Raw genomic sequence first — 19,161 nt, 5'->3', positions numbered from 1 at the left:
GGGGCTGGCTGAGTGGCTCAGCTGGTTAAGAGTGTGCGCTCTAAGCAACGGTCGCCAGTTGGATTCCCACATGGGCCAGTGAGCTACTCTCAAGCTGAGGTGCAGCTGAGCTGCCAACAGGTGGCAGGATGGCTCAGCTGGTGAGAGCACGTGCTCCTAACAACAAGGTTGCCAATTCGACTCCCACATGGGATGGTGGGCTACCCAACCTGCAACGAAGATTGAACATGGCACCTTGAGCTGAGTGGCTGCCAGCTGCCGACAGGCGGCCAGATGGCGACAGGAATGGGAGCTAAGCTAGCTGCACCCTCCACAACTAAGACTGAAGGACAACAACTTGGCCGTTCCCCTTAAAAACAAAACAAAACAAAAAACAAATCGCTAAATGTTCACATTAACCTGTCTAGCCAGTTGACATGCATAGTTGTAAAGATGAGTAGGAGACACCTGCCTGGTTAGACCTGAGGTCCCCATTATCATGCCATTCTCACCCTCTCCTAGACACCTTCCCTTAGATGACACATTAATCATGTCTCATTTCTCAGAATCCCCTACATGTCCCTCTCACTTCTAACTCTAATTATTTACTACATCTTGTTAATTTTATTTCCCAAATGCCTTCTTATTTCCACCTTCATGTCTATCACTCTACTTTGAGGCCAGTCTGTTTTTTGAACCATTGACGTCATCTCCACAACTGGTGTCCCTGCCTCTGATCTTAATTGCTACCATCTATTCTATACTCCACGACCAGAGTCACCTTTCAAAAATGAAGGTCTGTTCATGCTACTTTCTCCTCTAAAACTCTTTAATTTTCTCCATGACTTATGAGATGATATTTGAGCAATTAATTTACATATAAGGATCTTCAAAATATCTCTATTGCCCTGTCTTCTACTAATCATCCTGTTCAACCTCGTTTCCTCTACCCTAACCCTAACCATCCCCGATGACTTCTCCTTTCTTCCTCTTTTCTTAGATTTTATGATAACAGTCCAACCTTTCTCTTTGAATTTGTGTTATTACAGTGCATATCTTCATTACAGCACATTTTCATAATCATTTACAGTTCCCAAGCATATAAATGGCTTTAAAGTGATTGACTATTTCTTAGTAACACAGAAGAAATGATTTTACTTTCTGAAACATTAAGATGGTTTACTTATGGGACTATTGCTTTCAGGACATAGTTCTTTTTTTATTTTTTTTTTGAGACAGGGCGTTTGATAATTAAATAAACCTTAAGGATGTTTTTATCATATAAATATATGTAGAGATAAGCTGTCGACATTAAAAAAATAACTTTAGTGGGATCACATCCTTCCAGTGTCCGTCCATTTAAAAATCTCTTGCAATAGACTGTCCATGATCGTTGGTTCATGTAAAGTTTAATTGTACAATATCAAACCTCTTAAGCTAATTCTTTCTCTTTCTAAAACTGTTGCCATCTGATTCAAAGGTCTATCTTGCCTTAACTCTATAATATGCCATCTAATGTCTACATGACCACTCATACACCTTGGGTCTGCAACAAATAAACCAGATCATAAATGTAGTAGGTGGTGGTAGTGAACTTGAAACAAGAAATGGAAATACCATTGCTAATATTTAGCTGTTATCTGTGTGATTCTGGACAGGATTAATGGTGGTATTTTTTTTTAAGCTGATGTATTTTTGAAAAGCTACCTTCAGGCTTCCATATGTTACTCCACCGTCCCCATCATTATCATTATGATTGTTTGAGACTTACTAGCATCCACAGATACGTTCAGCTCCATAATATAAGAAATTAGATACAATTCTGTTTGGTTCTAAGAGATTCAAATTTTGTACTTTTTATTGATATGGAATTTTTAAAATGTTTGATCATTAAAACAGATGCTTTTTTTCCTTGAAATGTTTTACAGCATTGTGGTAAAATGGACGAAAACCGATTTGTGGCAGTTACCAGCACAAATGCAGCTAAAATCTTTAATCTCTATCCAAGAAAAGGAAGAATAGCTGTAGGATCAGATGCTGACATTGTGATTTGGGACCCAACATCCACGAGGTAAGTCTAAGTTCTTGCATTCCTTGGTTTCACAATGGAGAAAAAGCACTAACTTGCAAAGAAATTATTCATTGGTCTTAATTAGCCATTTCTTATTAGGTGATTTATTTAGCCATGCTCAGGTATTTTGAGCTTGTGCACAGATAAAGGTTTTGATGTACAAATATTCTTTTGTTTTTCTTGGCATAGAGGATGCAAAAATTGTGTTGCTTACCATTCCCTGGAATGGATAGGTGTATAAAACCAATATGAATTTACCACTTCAGTGCTTTTTAAATGCCTCAATTCACAGGAAGGAAAGGTACAGAACAATGAAGAAAATCAAAGGCTTAGTTGGAAAAAGACTGAATTGAAAACTCGAAATAATTACAGCCTTTTTAAAGCTTTCAGATAGAAAATTTCAGCACAAAGGATGTCACTTTTAGTTAGTCAAATTTTCCAGTTGAGTTCATCTTGAGCCTATCATTCCCAGTAGACGCCAGCTTTTTGTTTCCAATTTCCATAATTCTATGTTAATATTGCAAGCCTGGCAAATTCCAACTCAGGAAAGCATTCAATAGAAGTTGAAGTTCTGTTAATGTCTCCTTATAGGATGTTAGCACAGACAACACCTATATCCTGATTTGTGTTTCTCACAAACTTTGCAGTTGTAATGGAGTGAACTCCAAATGTTTTAACCAACTGTGTGTGTGTGTGCATGCATGCATATGTAAACAGAGATATGATAAGACCTTCTACCTTCATTGTATAGGTACTTTTCCAAAGTCTATTAGGTTTTTTTTTTAAGTGATTTTTTTTTAAAGATTTTATTGGGAATTGAGGAAGGGAACAGTGCTGGGGAATTGGGGAAGGGGAACACTGTGTTTTTCCAGGACCCCTCAGCTCCAAGTCAAGTTATTGTCCTTCAATCTTAGTTGTGGAAGGTGCAAGCTCAGCTCCAAATCCAGTTACTGCTTTTCAATCTAGTTGTGGGGGTGCGCAGCCCACCATCCCATGCAGGAGTCGAACCAGCAACCCTGTTGTTAAAAGCACACGCTCTAACCAGCTGAGCCATCCGGCTGCCCATTGGAGGCTCAGTGGCAGCTCAGCTCAGGCACAGCTCACTGACCCATGTGGGAATCAAACTAGTGACCCTGTTGCTCAGAGCTCGCGCTCTAACCAACTGAGCCACCCGGCCGGCCCTATTAGGTTTTTCATTATAGCAGAAGTCTATAGTCTCTTGGGGGTGATATTGTCACAAATACCCAGTTTCCATTTACGAGAGTGCTCCTGGACTACCCCCTGGGGATAAAAGACCACTCAGGAAGCACTTGGCTACCATTGCTATGAGCTGAAAAACCAACTCTAAATAGTCCCTTAGAAAATACTTCACTTTTTGAGCTTGACCCTCTCCATTCACCTCTGGGCACTCGTCCTAACTCAGAGACCAGGTCACATAGCTGGCAGTCCTTGGTCATTGCAAGTAGCCCTGAGTGAACAGGTATCACCTCGCTCCTGGGTTAGGATCCATGCAGCGCAGTACATGGTGGTCTGAACATCTTATTTACGTAAGCGTATGAAGGTACCAACAAGGTACAACTCGGGGACTTTGTTATTATATGAATAAGGAACCATTGCTCACTTAGGAACTAACTATCTGGTTGTCAAATTTTGTAGTCCCCTCTTCCTACATAAGTAATGAAGACAGGGCCAGCCGAGTGGCACGTTGGTTAAGAGCTGGTTTGGGACGCCAGCTTTGAGCAGCAGGGCCTCGGTTCAGATCCCACATGAGGGCCAGTGACACTGCCCTCTACAGCTAAGATGGTAAACAACAGCTCAACCTGGAGATGGGCAGCCGTGAGTCACCGGCAAGGGCATAGGCTACAGCCCCTGCTGCAGTGGGCTGCCATAAGCTACTGTGAGTGGCCGGCAGCCAGCGTGAGCTGCCAAGAGCCGCCGTGAGTGGCCGTCTGGAGGCCGGTGACCGATCTGCCTCACCCGGGAAGAGCGCAATGATAATACCAACATGGGCCAGTAAAGCAACGTCCTCCACAACTAGACTGAAGAACAAAAGGACAGCAACTTGTCTGTTCCCGTTCCCTGATTCCCCAACGCTGTCCCCCTCCCCCAATTGCCCAATAAAAAAATCTTGAAACAAAAAAAGAAATGAAGACAAGTTCAACCAAATGCAGTTAGCTTCTCTACGAGGCTAGAAAAATTGTCCCTGGGGTCGGCCGAGTGGCTCAATTGGTTAAGAGCTCACTCAAGAGTTTGAACTCTGAGCAACAGCGGTTCAATTCCTGGCCCGAGCTGAGCAGCTGCTGAGCTGCCAACAGGTGGCAGGAGGGCTCAGCTGAAAAAAAAAAAATTGTCCCTGGGAAGGCAATGGGAAAAATTGCTTCGATTTGGATTGGGCTGTGGCTGAACTGAGCATGCTGTGTTTAGAGAGCTCTTGATATTTTAAATATCACTCTACCACGACTCTTGTACACTGCAGGGCCCTGCCCAAGCTCATATCTGCTGCGATTCAAACAATCTAGGCTTCCCAAGTACTGAGACCAGATTGGTCTTTTAAAATAACTTGTGGTTTAAGGAAGTCATGAGACTTCCTCAGATAACCTAGTAAATTTCAATAGGGAGAAAACTGTCATGTGGAGGAAAGGTTTGTGGAAAATGACGTGTTTGAAGCCTAGCATCTGGGAGAGTCATCACAGTGATAATAATTAGTAATAATTTGCTTGTGTGCAGCTCTCAGTGGTTTTAAAAATGCTTTGGTATCCAGAATGTGATTTACAAGGTAAGACACATGTGATCACCTTATGGCTATGTGAAAACTATAGCACAGCAGCATCTGAGGCAGGCCTGATATGACGACCCTGAGCCAGTGTCTGTAATTTTGCAAAGTTGTACTCTCCATGAGAGTCAGTGCCATGCTATCTTCTGATATCAAAGCAGATTACTTTATATTATACTTGAGTGTTCGTGGTCCCTGTTTTTCTTTCAATTAAGTGGGCCAGAAATCAAAAGCTTTGTTTGGAAGGCAGCTACGCTCACCACTACACCACTAATGCTGCACTCCAAAAGGTTTTTTTGGATTTGATTCTCTTCTTTATCATCCCTTTTCAAAGATAAGGCAGAAATGAAAATACCCAATTGAGTAATGTGACTGTGCAGTCTAATTTTTTTTTGGGGGGGTGGGGTCGGGAGGAACAGCCATGGTCATTATTTACACATTGCTTTCATGCTACAATGGCATAGCTGACTCTTTTACGGAGGGCACAGCTCACAGTGACCTATGTGGGGATCGAACCAGCAACCTTGGTGTTATCAGCACCACGCTCTAACCAATTGTGCTAACCGGTCACCCCTATCCAGTCTAATTCTTAATGTGGTCAGCCATAGGAGGCCATTCCCTGTGGTTCCTCGTTTTAACCCTACACCTGGGTGTCTCCAGCAGCACCCAGCCTTCAGGTCTCCTCAGCTGTTTTCATTGCTGAAGATGACACCAGCTCAGGTGTAAAGCATTGTCTTCCATAGACAACTGGACAAAGAGAAATGACCTGAGCTTAAGGTGATGCATAAATCACTTACCTTATTTACCGCGTGTAATTGTTGCCTGGAGGGTATTTATAGGCTGTGATGATGCCTCTTTGAGTCATGTTTTTCGACTATATAAATTTAGGCTACTTTCTCACCAGTGTTAGCTACTGATTTCTGTAACATTGCTTTGTCCTTCCTTTCCTATTCAGTTGTTTCTGAATAGTAAGCACATAATGAACCAGATGTTTTGTAAGGTATTTTTTAAAGATCTATATATTACCTGCTTAATTTCCCTCATTTCTAATCTAAGAATAACTAACTTAAGGTCAACCTAAAAAGCTTCTGGGCTTTTAAGTTTCTTTCTATCTCTTACTCTCATCAGCTCTTTAATATTATTATATACTACCTGTCCTCGCTGTGTAACACTAATGATAGCAGAAAACTAAATATTTACATTTTCATATATGTGTCTTTTGGGGTAAAGATACACATTGGCATTTAATTATCAGTGCTAAGCCTTCTTCATCTATGTCTGCTTGTTCTGTACACCCAGGTGCAGAATGAAAACCAGCACAGCCCGAGAGCCTGCTATGTAGGTTCTGGTCCCAGCTCCAACAGTGCAGAGCTGGGGGATTCACGCAGGCCACTTAAGGTCTCTAAATATCAACTCTCTTATATGTAAAATGAGGTTATTAATCATTGTTATGCCAACCTCATAAGATTTTTGTTAGAATCACATGAGATAATATAGGTCCAAATGCTTTATAAATTAAAAAAGTGTTACAGAAAGATAAGGTATGTATTATTAAGGTCATTTTCTATTTTTCTAGTTTGGCTGGTGTCATTCTTTGTAGTACATTTTCATTTTTAAGTGTTCTCAGCTGTTTTGCTGTGGTGACCAGAGAGGCAGCTGAAGCATGAGGCTCTATTTCTCTGACCCTCAGAGTTCTTTTAGAAACTGGGACTTTTTTTTTTTTAAACTTTTTCATTTTTGAAAAATAAAGAAACATTATTCTTACTTGGCAAGATATATTGAAATGATCTAGCCCCTTTGGATGTCTTTGACTCATTCTGTATCTTGCTTCTCCAACCCTTTAATTTAAAGGATTTTCTCTAAGCCATCATGAGAATTGTTTTCACTATCATTATTCACCTTGTTCCGTGTGAAGATTGCAGGATGTAGGAAACAAGAGAGAGGGGATGGCTGGAGAGAAGGCTTCATAGAACAATGAATCTGAAAGAATATTTGAACAAGGAGAAAATGCATTTATCCAGGTTCACGTTAAAAGAGGGAATTTTGCGGAAACTGTATGCTGGTTCCTTATCTCACGTGGTCATAGCTTTCTCTATTCTTGGCTGTTATGAGAAAGTTGCTCATTTGGGCTGGCTGTTCCTGACCAAAATGTATCCTGTTAACCTCAACTCGGACCTTTCTGATGTGAAACAATATTTTTAGCCTTCTCTAACTGTGCACACAGCATCCATAGCTCCCCACTGCCTTAGACACCAGCCTCCTCTCACCTTGCAGACTGAGTTGTACTGACTGCTGCACACTCACAATACTGCACCAATCTTTACTCACTGTCTTTCTCCTGCAGTAACATTTTAAAAGTCTCATCCAATTTTTAAAAGAAATACATGTTTTATTTCAGAATAGTTTTATATTTACAGAAAAGTTGCAAAGATGGTACAGAGTTCCATAGACCCCAAACTCAGCTCCATTATTATTATCTTGCATTACTATGGTGTGTTTGTTACAATTAATGAACCAGTGTTGATATGTTACTACTTACTAGAGTCCATACTTTCTTGATATTTCTTTTTCCATTCCAGGATCCCACCCAGGTTGTCACATTATATTTAGTCATCACGTTTCCATAGGTGCTTACGTTCTGTGACAGTTTCTCTGACTTCCTTTGTTTTTAATGACCCTGACAGTTTTGAGGAGTACTGGTCAGGCGTTTTGTAGAAAGGGCCTTTATTGTTATTTTTCTGATTTTTATTTTTTTTGGTCATTATGAGTCTGGGGTTATGGGTTTTAGGAGGAAGACTTCAAAAATAAAGTACCATTTTTATCACATTCTTTCAAGGGGACATGCTATCAACATGACTTGTCACTGTTGATGTTGACCTGGATCAGCTGGCTGAGGTAGACATTGTCAGGTCTCTCCACTGTAGTGTTACTCATTTCTTCCCCTTTCCATACAATTGTACTTGTTAGAAAGAAGTCATTATGCAAAGCCCACAGCTAAAGAGTGGGGAATTATGCTCTAGTTTTATGTTTTAATTAATTCTACATCTTTAGGACCTTGCCCAGTTCAGCCCAGAGAAGAAGCACAATAGATGTTGAATGGGTGAGTGAGAAGGATACAGCTTTCCACGCTGCATGGAAGACTGATGAGATAAAGAAATGGCATAAACTCTATTATATAGTTGAAAGTTGCTAAGAGAGTAGATCTTAAATGTTCTCATCATAAAAGAGAAATAGTAATTATATGACATGATAAAAGTGTTCGCTAGCTATGGTGGCAATTATTTTGCAATGTATAAGTGCATCAGAGCAACATGTTGTACACCTTAAACTCAAACAATATGTCAATTATATCTCAGTAAAACTGGGGAAAAAGAAATGGCATAAAGGAAAAGTGGAAAAGTTTTATTTAACAATTATGGTGAGAGGAAAAATAGCATTTTCTCACCTAATGCTTTTAATGTATTGTAAGTTATCAATAAATAATGTTGAAAGAATTCATGAAGATGAATGGAAGTTGAAAGGGTTTTCCAAGGAGAGGAGGAAGAACTACTTGCACTGGTGTTATTTTCTTTCTGTCCCTTTCATTTTTGAGGTTGGGGAGCATTAGCTTGTTACGCAGTTTTTATAAGGAAGAAAATAAAGCTAAAAGAGAGTTGCCTTCCTGAGTTCCTTCCTTCATGCATTCACTCAGCACAGGGGCACCTCTGGGAGCCAGGCATGAGTGTCAAGGTCATAGGAGAGTCAGGCCCTGCCTTCAGGAAGCTGACAGTCTGGGGCCTAGGACCACACTAGGGAGAAGAGTAAATGAGCATCTGGCCCTGAGACTCAAGACTAAACATGGAGGCGTGATAACCAGGCCCTGATAGAAGGATCTGGGAGGAAGCAGTGAAAGCCGGGGATCACATGAGAGAGAACAGGTTCAGGCTATGGAAGGGGTGGATGGTGAGGAGGTCGTGGGCTGCCTTTCTCCAGTTTTTTATTTTATTTTATTATTTATTTATTTATTTATTTTATTGGGGAATTGGGGGAGGAACAGCGCTGGGGAATTGGGGGAAAGGGAACAGACAAGTTGCTGTCCTTTTGTTCTTCAGTCTAGTTGTGGAGGACGTTGCTTCACTGGCCCAAGTTGGCACCATCATTGCGCTCTTCCCGGGTGAGGCAGATCAGTCGCCGGCTTCTGGACGGCCGCTCACTGCGGCTGCTGGCCGCTCACGCTGGCCGCTGGCTACACACGGTAGCCTATGGCAACCCACTGCAGCAGGGGCTGCAGCCTATGCCGTCGCCGGCAACTCATGGCATCCCAGCTCCAGGTTGAGCTGTTGTTCAGCTTCTTAGCTGTAGAGGGCAGTGTCACTGGCCCTCATATGTGGGATCCGAACCGGGGTTCTCTAGCGTCCCAAGCCAGTTCTTAACCAATGCGCCACTCAGCCGGCCCCCTTTCTCCAGTTTTAATTTTGTTTATTATGGTTTTAAATAGAGTTCATCTAGTGGAGACGCATTGTTTAATCAAATGAATACATGGATAGATCAATAGGGATTTGTTTTTTCTTGCAACATATTGCCTCTTATTTTACCTACCTGATGTTAATATTAGCTGCAGGCTGGTAATGTGATGGATTTGTCTGACCACACCAGGCTGGTCAAAACTTTCCTTTGGAATTTCCTCCAAGGTTTTAGCAACAACCATTGCCGGGATGACGGGTAGTTATCTCAAATGAGAGCAACACGCATTTCACCCAAGACCCTGAAGAGGGCGCCCACAGCCCACACTGGGCCCCAACCAAGCCCTTTGAGCTGCTGGTTATGCAAGAAAAAGCCAGCCTCTGGAGAATCGATGCATTTGCTAATGATTTCTGGCTTGCTGGTACATAGATGTTTTCATTTTGAAAAATTCTCATTACTTATTAATGGCATGTAGGAATAAGTATGCTTGAGACACAATCTGTCGCCTCAGAAATGGACTGCATTGAAGTGACTGAGGGAAATCGGGGGAAAGAAAAGCCCATGTATCCACGATCTTTTTTCTTTTAAACCTGTAAAAAGATGAATGATCCCAGGGTGAGAAATCTGACATGTGGTGATGGATGGTGAGAGAGAATTGGGAGTGGGAGTCTGTCGAGAAGGTTTGGACACCCTGATGAAAGATAACCTAAGACGTTACTAGCCTGTAAAAAAGTTCCTGCAAAAATCCACTGCAACAGCTCTTACGTGTCATTGCACAATAAAAAGAAACCGCATTTGGTGCATATGGAGCGCTCACCTTTTTCAGAAGTACAAAAAGCTTGCTGCTGTATTCAGCTGGATGGCTCATTGAGCTGGTATCTACTGCTGGTGACGGAGGCCTATGGCCTCATGCTTCACTACTTGGGTCTCAAAGCCTCAAATTTAAGGACACATTCCGTACCTGTATGTGTGGCTCATTTCTGTAGAATATCTTGGTACACAGTCAAGGGTAAGAAATCAAGAGCATGGTTTTCATGGGGTGTCAAGATAGAATCTTGTCGTGTCATGTGGGACAAGACAGAGGCTGGCCACCTTGGCCAACTTGTTAAAAATCTGATTAGAGAGGATGGCATGTAAGTTACTTGCTAGCCCACAGCAGCAGCAGTAACTCGTGTTCTGGCAATGTAAGACTATCCTATGAGCTTCAGTTCTTCAGTATTCATTAAATAGCACTTAGTTACTATGGCAACTGTCCCTTTTCAGTATTTATGAGCTCCAGGATATCTCCCGGAATCTCAAGCACACACACATACAGCTAACACGTTGTGAGCACTGGAACATTTAATGAAGACTTCTAGCAAGAGACTCTTCTGCAGCGCGGGCACATTTTACTCAGTTATTTTTGTTGGTATTTTTTAAACTCAATTACAGCAGGCTTTGACTCTGAAGGCACCATTCTTGATGGCATTGTGCCATCTTTCCTGTTTAATTTCCTTCCCTTTTTTCATTGAAGATAGAGATAAAGGAATTTAACTTTATATTCTGTGAAGAGTAATGACTTGCAGCTGATGAAAGTGGCCCTCTGGACTCTAGATGGGGGCTTGCGTGTGAGAGAACGCGGGGGTGGAATGACTATGTCATCCTTGGGTCCTGAGGATTGGGGGGTGTGGGGAAAAGAAAATAAAGAGTGAGGTGCCCTTTGGCAAATAGTGATAATGACGGCTCTTTAGTATAGCTATATTCTCAGTGACTCTTTTACAGAAGCTACGAGGTATTTTCTGTTGAAGTTGCACATTGTGTGTTGTTTGCCTAATTTGTACACAATATGCTTCCTCCTCAATAGAAGCATATGTACGCATGCATGCTGGCACACACTCACACACTTGCACATAAACCCAGCAACTGGGTTTCTGCTGGTAGAAGTTGATCAGCCTGAAGCCTTCTTTTAATGCCTGCTTCTAAGAGTGTTTAACTGAGTCCTCCCCCGTCCCCAAACCCACTCATTGTAGCGCACATTGTGTGGCAGGAGATGGTGGGAGACCAGTCCTGTACCCAGGTGCATGGGTGCGATGAAGATGATGTATGCCAGGATTTTTATCTGTGTTGTCTCGCATAGATTCATGGAGATAGCATGGCACCAGGTTGAGGTTGTCATGGTTGTGATTTTGCACAGCCATGGGGTCACCCTTCACATAGTAGTCACCATAGATTTATAAAGTAATTATGACTGTGTTCTGAAAGTGTTCTGAACATGATGGCAAAGTGTCTTTTGCTGATCCACACAAAATCTGGGGGCAGAGGTAGAATCATAGTGTAAATCATACTGTAAAAAAAAAAGGCTTTGAGGGTTCAATTCCTATCCTGCCACTTGCTAACTAGATGTGTTCTTGAGAATGTTTTTCATTTTTATGAATTTCAGTTTCTTTATTTGTAGACGAGGGATGATGATGATATTGATTTCATAGCATTGTTGTGAATATTGAAGATAGTGTACATAAAATGCTTGATATAATAGAAGAAATAAAAAACAAAATAACTAAAAGGCTTGGTCCATAACTCATGATCAGTAGTTCTTGGCGTGCAGTAGGTGCTCAGTAGTAGTAGGTGGTCAGTGCAAATGGGTGGTCAATTTATCAAATAAATGGGAGCTATTATTAGCTCTATTTGTGATTCAAAAGTCCTTGCTGTAATGACTTAATTCAGACATGATCGAAAGATATTAGATTATATTTCATGTAAGAGCTCCATCTCTTGTGTTCCTTGCACCCTTCAATTTTCACCAAGAATGACTAAAATTAAGAAACTTGGGTGAATATTTTTTTGCTGAGATAACCTGATTAAATCAGAACTTCTTACGTGCCCCCAGAGCTGACTCCTTTGAAAAATTATTTGCAGTGAAACTATTCTGACAGAGAACCTAAGATTCCTTTTGTAGCCTTCAGAAGACATGAACTTTAAAAAAAAGTTTTGGACTATGCATGAAAAAAAGCTTGCTTTGCTGATTACAGATGGGTAAAAATGTAACCACTATTTATTCCAGGTTGTTTATTTAAATATATTCTTATGCAACAGAGTCTTTTAAGTGAACAGGAAATGATTTCCAGGGACTTTGCTGCTAATAGCTGTAAAAAAAATTTCAAATTATAGAAGGGAAGCAGTTTAGGAACAGATCGCAGTAACCTGTTCTGTCATTGATCACTTGCCTTTGCCAAAGTAAGCATAGTTTATTTTAAGCATTAAGATTTGGGCAAAACATAGCACCACAAGGAGGGTTGTGGCATGGGCTTTTCTCACTAAGCACTTGCTATCTATGTTTTCCTACTTGACATATATATTTTTCTGTCTTTGGCATTTGCCTGTCTTATTTACAGCTGTATCCCTAGGTTCCAAAGCAGTGCCAGGCACATATAGGAGCTCAATAATTATTTGTTAAGTGAATAAACCAGATACTAATAGTCTTGGTCCAGTGAACAAATGTATGCTTTAAAATTTTTGGTTGGGCTTTGTTTATCTGCTCCTGGAACTGGTTCAAGATTCAGGCTTTACATTTTTTCCCTTGGAGTTAAAAAAAAAAAAAAGGATTATTGGCACTTCTGCCTTCTTCTTCCCCAAAGTAGCACTTGACAAATATGCATTCCAGACTCAGTCAGTGGCCTAGCATTGCCAGACCTAGCCCATGAATGTGGCTTAAGCCAGGTTGGATCATTTTGTGGGTCAAATAACTGCCTACTGGCCTCAGACTTACTCCTAATTCTGGCCAGTTATCTTTTTTTTTAATTAATTAATTAACTAATTTTTATTAGTTTCAGGTGTACAAAACAATGTAATAGTTAGACATTTGCACCCCTCACAGAGTGGTAACCCCTCCCCCATTCTACTACCCCTCTGACATCGTATATAGTTGTGACAATACCATTGACTTTATTCCCTATGCTGTACCCCACATCCTGTGACTATGTATCTATTTAATTATAGCTGACATTCAATATTATTCAGCTTCAGCTTCAGGTGTACAGCGCATCTACATCATCCATGAAGTGGTCTCCCTAGTAAGACAAATGCCCATCTGACACCCTACAAAATCTAGACGGGAGGGAGGGGATGAAATCTGAGGGAGAAGGTGAGGGGATTAGACAGCACAAATTGGTAGCCACAATATTGCCACGGGGATATGAAAGACAGTTTGGGGAATGTAATCAATAATGTTGTAAAGATTTGGTAGGGCGTCAGACTGGCCAGTTACCTTAAAGACATGGGCCCTTGGTTATGGAAGAAACAGGAGATGGAGTGAAATGAATCAAGGAAACTTTAATATCAGTACCTGAAAAGGATCCTTGGGTCCTCATGTTCTTACCACACAGCTAAGAGCCACAGCTTCTCACAAAGGCCTTCGGAGGCAGCGTCCGTAAAAATGTGCCCTTCTCTTCAGAAAAGGATCAGCGTGGAAGTCTATTTGCAGGCACTGTGTAATTCAGGGAAGGACAGTCCTTCTTTTTATTTTTCATTTTTTAGAAATTTTATTGGGGAACAGTGTGTTTTTTCCAGGACCCATCAGCTCCAAGTCAAGTTGTCCTTCGATCTTAGCTGTGGAGGGTGCAAGCTCAGCTCCAAGTCCAGTCACTGTTTTCAATCTAGTAGCAGGGGACGCAGCACGCCATCCCATGTGGGAGTCCAACTGGCAACCTTGTTTTTCAGAGCACGCACTCAACCAACTGAGCCACCCGGCCGCCCCAAGGGCAATCTTTCCTAATGGGCTGAACAAAATACCAAGAAACTTAATTTAAGTTGATTTTTATTTTAAGAGCAGAGGTTCTCAAAATATGGCCTTTGGACTACCAACATTAGCAGCACCTGGGAATTTATTAGAAATGCAAATTCTCAGGCACCACTCCAGACCTGTGGCCTCAGAAATTCTGAGGGTGGAGCCCAATGACCTGGGTTTTAGCAGGCCCTCCAGGGGCTTCTGATGCATGCTCAAGTTTGAGAACCACTGATCTAGATTAGACTTTGGGACTTCTCAAGTCCAGTTAACTCCCAAGACAGAGTTCTCTTTAGCCTTGCTTGATTACTGCCAGTTTTAGGGAACTTACTACCTTACCAAGCCTTTCAGCCCTTTCTGGGATGGCTGTACTTGTCAGGATGTTCTTCCCTTGTTGCATTAAAAATTACCTCATTCCAGCTCCTAACATGCCTGGCCTCTGGAGCTGTACAGAATATATCTATGCTTTCATATGTCAGTCATTTCATTCATTCATTCATTCATTCAAATATTTAAACAAAGTTATTGGCCATCAACAAGCCATTCTGTCACCAGATAAGCATTCTTAGATTCTTCCACAAATCCTGGGGTCCAGGATTAGCAGAATCCCAATATTCTGACCACTCTCTGTTCACCTTCTTTTGACACATACTTGTCTATGTCCTCTGGACAGGTGCATCCCAGAACCAGGTATGATTTTGCCTGTAATACCACCGGAGCAGGAACAGGTGAGGCTGATTAGCTTCATAACTAAATGTAGAACTTTGCATTTCCTTTATTACATTTTCCTAGGATGCACCTTATGAACTTGCCATTGCCAAAATGAAACAGTGAAATGTGGGCAATTGCATGAGGTTTTAAAATCACATTTGTTCATTAAATAATTTAAACATTTGTATTGGGTATTCTTCTCTGATGTTTATGTTAATATGACTAGGGTTATAGAAAATGGTTACATTTTGACATCAGATCTTTTAAGTCCACGTGGGCAGATAATAATTTACAAAGCCCATAATTTTTAAAAGATGCAATATTTAATATAAACAAAAGTACTCCCATGCATTTCTGCATTTCTTTCTATTTCTACTGTATGTAGGTGGATTCCCAAGCCATGTATACATATATAAACACACACATATATATTCACATATATAAAATTTTGTGTATTTTTAGCTTTATATGAATTGATTATACTATGTGTATACTGTGCAACTTTCTCAATATTATGTTTGTGGGATTTATCCATGTTGAAATACATAGGCTTGTTTCATTTATTTTCACAGCTATATAGTATTCCATTTTATGAATATAGCATAATAAGTTATATATTCTTTTGCTGGTGGATATTTAGGTTATTTCCAGTCTTTCACTATTTTAGACACTGTACATTCTTGTATACCTGTGTAAGTATTTCTCTAGGACAGCCATCTAGTCCCTGATTTGTTTTACATGAAACGCTGTCAAATTTTTCCCAGTAGAAAACATAAAATTGCTTGATATTTGTTACTAAATGCAGAACTTTTTGTCTCTATTTTATCTTGTACCACATTCATTAATTAAGTCATTAAAAAACCATATATGAGGCCCCTGCCATGTGCCAGAGACCATTGTAGGTGGCCAAAGACAAAAATTAATAACGCATAATCTCACTCTTTACCCAGGGTGACCAGGGCACAGCCAGTGGAGAGGTGGTGGTTCTTGCTTCTTGCTACCATCCTTGGTTTCTGGATTGTGAGTTTGATGTTCCAGGGATTAGCTCTCACTGCCAGAGTGAGATGGGATATGGAGCTAGGAAGTCTGTGGAAAGGAAGTGGAGTTAGACAACCTGGGCTCAAGACCCCTTCGGGGCCCCTGAATGGACACAACAAATAGTCACCTGTAGACCTGGGTCTGTACCTATTTTGTTTTCTAACTGCATACCCAATTCTTCAAATATAGCATATTGGCACCCACTCAAGACCCATGCACACAGACATATAACTGTTCCCTATTAACCAGGGCCTCTGGTTACAGCCACACATATTTTGCACAAACATATGTGTTGGCCCTTGATTTCCCAATTCTATAGCATATAAACAGATTAAAGGATATACAGAGGGTGCCAAAAAAAATGTATGTACATTTTAAGAAAGGAGAAAACTGTATTAAAATTGTAGTACTCAATATATACCCATAACAAAAGATGAATACAAGCCGCGTATACATTTTTTTGGCACCCCTGGTATACACAGGTTCAAGTGGAGCGATAAGCTGAAGGTACTGAGCAAGCTGCCTGTGAGTTCAAGGTCAGAGCTTCCTTGCTGTGCTGCAGGGCAGCAGACGGCATGCTCTGTCCTCGGTGACAAGTGTGCACTCGGCTGGTGTGTGGCATGGGTCCCTGCGAATCTGCCAGTGCTCCTGCACACACTTCCCAGCACATCCTGCTGGCAGGGGGATTCTTTGGACACCAGAGGGCAGCTGATGGTTTCTTTTAGAGGGTTTCCTGTGCCTACGGAACACCTACCTACTCAGCACCCTCCCAGAGTGGCCTGTGCGGACCTGAGAGAGCTTGGGCAGGAGAGTCAGGGTCCATTAGGTTTATTTTGCATCTGCAGTTGGAGTCACATTAGACCTATTGCCTAATTTCCTTTGTCTAAGTTGATTTCTCTCTGGCCAGGAGGCAAAGGGATCAATATTGTGTTTTATGCCGACATTATGTTGCCTGAAGGAAATTTTCCATCGGCTCACTGTGTCTGCCGTGAGCCCTGTCACTGGGGCTGTGTGCTGTGTGGGCAACCTCCCCAGATGTGCCTGTGAGGCCTAACATCTGCACAGAGCCCACGAAGGTGTGATGCTGGAGGGGGTCAATCAGGCTGCCTGCTCAGGGCCACGCTGGACATTCATGCTGAGGCTTTTTGCGCCTGTTTTTCTGTATATACTGTAATATAGACAGCTTTGATTCATTTTTCCTTTCCTGTGAGGCCCTTTTCTCTACATCTTTTTCTACATTTCAAAAGCTTTCTGCCTCTCCAAAATTTCTTGACGATGCTTTCTTTAAATTTCTGTTATAATATTTTCTTTCTGTCCCCCCCAACCCCTCCCCTGCTGCAATTCTGCCCTTTTTCCTATCACAGGGGAGGGATATTTTCATAGTTTCCAGTTTCCAGCCAGTTGTATTCTCCTACTAGGCATTTAAGGAAAGCTAAGGTTCTGGAGGCAGAATAATGAAAAGGCAATTTATCCACAAGAAAATAAAAATTGGAGCATTTATCTATGCAGAAGGGTTGCTGAATTCCTCACATGGTAGGGGAAATAGACAGTATTACTCAGTTATCTATAAGCAGATATTTATTGCATGCTCACTTTGTATAAGAAATATATAATAGCATTGCTGACGGCTGGGGTGGGGGTGGGGGAGGGACATAAATATAAAGCGTAATACCTGCCACCCAAGAGGCTGCATTTTGGTTGGACAGAGGAGATATAAACATGGGAAAGTATAAATCACTCTTGGAAGAAGGAAATAATAACAGTTTGACACATTGGTACAAGAGATAGAGAAGGTCTCACGTGCTTGACTTCGTGGCAAATGAGTGGTCCAAATCATTGTCCTGAGTTGAGGTCATCAAACTTCATGGAAGACAGGTTTGGGCTTGGGAAAGGGCTTTGAACTAACTGAATCCTTTGGGGTGTCTCTGGATAAGTAGAAAGGGGGGCAATAAAGCTACCCAGGTGGAGAAGTCAGGAGGAAATCAAGGAAAATGGGACAGGTACATTCAAGGGGCAGTCAAGAGACTGGGAAGGCAGAGGGCTCGGGATGGCAGGCAGTTGCAGGTGAGATGAGTCCTGGTCAGGCTGCCAAGAGCTCTGAGCGTTAGTTTAAGGATAGATTTTTCTGTTAGGCAGCATGAGCTATTGAATGTGGTTGAGTGAGAGTTTGAATTAATCTAAATCTGTGCTTTCCAGTCTTCACACGGCACAAGTAGGAAATGATCTTCTTTGTAGGGTACGTGGCAGTAACGAGAAGAGGCTTTGGAAACTGGGAGGAGGATGTAGCGTAAAGAATTTGTCCTGGTTTGCCGGGAACTTCCCCAGTTTAAGTAGTGAAAGTCCTGTGTCCAGACAAACCCTTCAATCTAAACCTGCACCAGGACTGCTTTTCACTTGGGAGGAACCTTTAGGTCAAAGGTGACAAGCCCACAGGCTCTGCCTATCCCTGGCCATCCTGGGGTCTGGGAGTTTGGATCTTGCATCTGGGCTCATCAGTTGGGAAACTGATTAAATGGTATTTTAGGGTGATGAATGTGCAGGGTGGATTGGGGTCAGAGAGGATAGTCAGGAGCTATTGGTGGAGCCTGGCTTGAGGAGATGACTCAAGCAAGATAATGATATAGAAAAAAAAAAAGAATTGATTTAAGAGATTTTTTTTTTTGTCCTGGTGAGAAAAACTCCATGACAACTTGGTGAAAGATTGGAAATGGAGCGAAGAAGAAGAGTCAGAAGTGACTTTAAAACAACTGCAGTTTTGTTCATTTATGACCCAAGCATTCACTGAGTGCCATCTGGGCGCAGTACATTGTCTTTAAAGTTGAGTGACAAATGTCTTCCCCTAAAGTAACTTAGGATCTAATTTGACAGATTCCAAGAAACATTCCAAATAATGAAAATAACTATAATATAAAATGAAAGATCGGGGTGTGTGGTCCAGTGATTAAGGCACATGGGATTTAGAGCAGAACTGGGTCTCTGGATTCAAATCCCAGTTGTACCCATATGTGACCTTGGGAAAGTTACCTCTTCGAGGCCCAGTTTCCTCTCAGCAAAATATAGATACAGTAATAATAGTATCGACCTCTGAGGATTGTTGGAAGGAGATGATATCTTCAACATGGTGCATGGCATATAGTAAAATCTTAAGAAACATGAATATCAATATTATCATTATCCCATATAAAATGGTAAGGCATTAGAGATTTACGAACTAGCAGGTTATCAAACGTACCAAGGAAATGGTATCAAAGGAAATGACTTTTATTATAATGTGGAATCCTAGGGGGGGAAAGCTGAAATAAATCAACAAGTCCCAGAATTCCAGTTTGTTTTGTCAATCATACCTTCACTGTCTGTTTATACATACAAGGTCAGACAATTAAGTTC

General features: G+C 41.4%; 1 protein-coding gene across 2 annotated transcripts in view; it reads left to right on the top strand.

Annotated features, from left to right (window-relative positions):
* Positions 1-19,161, top strand: part of DPYS (dihydropyrimidinase) — an 86,839-nt gene that overhangs the window by 40,105 nt on the left and 27,573 nt on the right. For both annotated transcript variants that reach the window (XM_019663970.1, XM_019663969.1), the window contains one exon: positions 1,908-2,050. In XM_019663970.1, the coding sequence (XP_019519515.1) occupies positions 1,908-2,050 (143 nt within the window). The remainder of the gene's footprint in view (positions 1-1,907; positions 2,051-19,161) is intronic.

Source organism: Hipposideros armiger, unplaced genomic scaffold, assembly GCF_001890085.2.
Source record: "Hipposideros armiger isolate ML-2016 unplaced genomic scaffold, ASM189008v1 scaffold_412, whole genome shotgun sequence".
NCBI lineage: Eukaryota > Metazoa > Chordata > Mammalia > Chiroptera > Hipposideridae > Hipposideros > Hipposideros armiger.
Note: the sequence above shows the minus strand (reverse complement) of the source record. Positions and strands in the feature narration are given on the sequence as shown.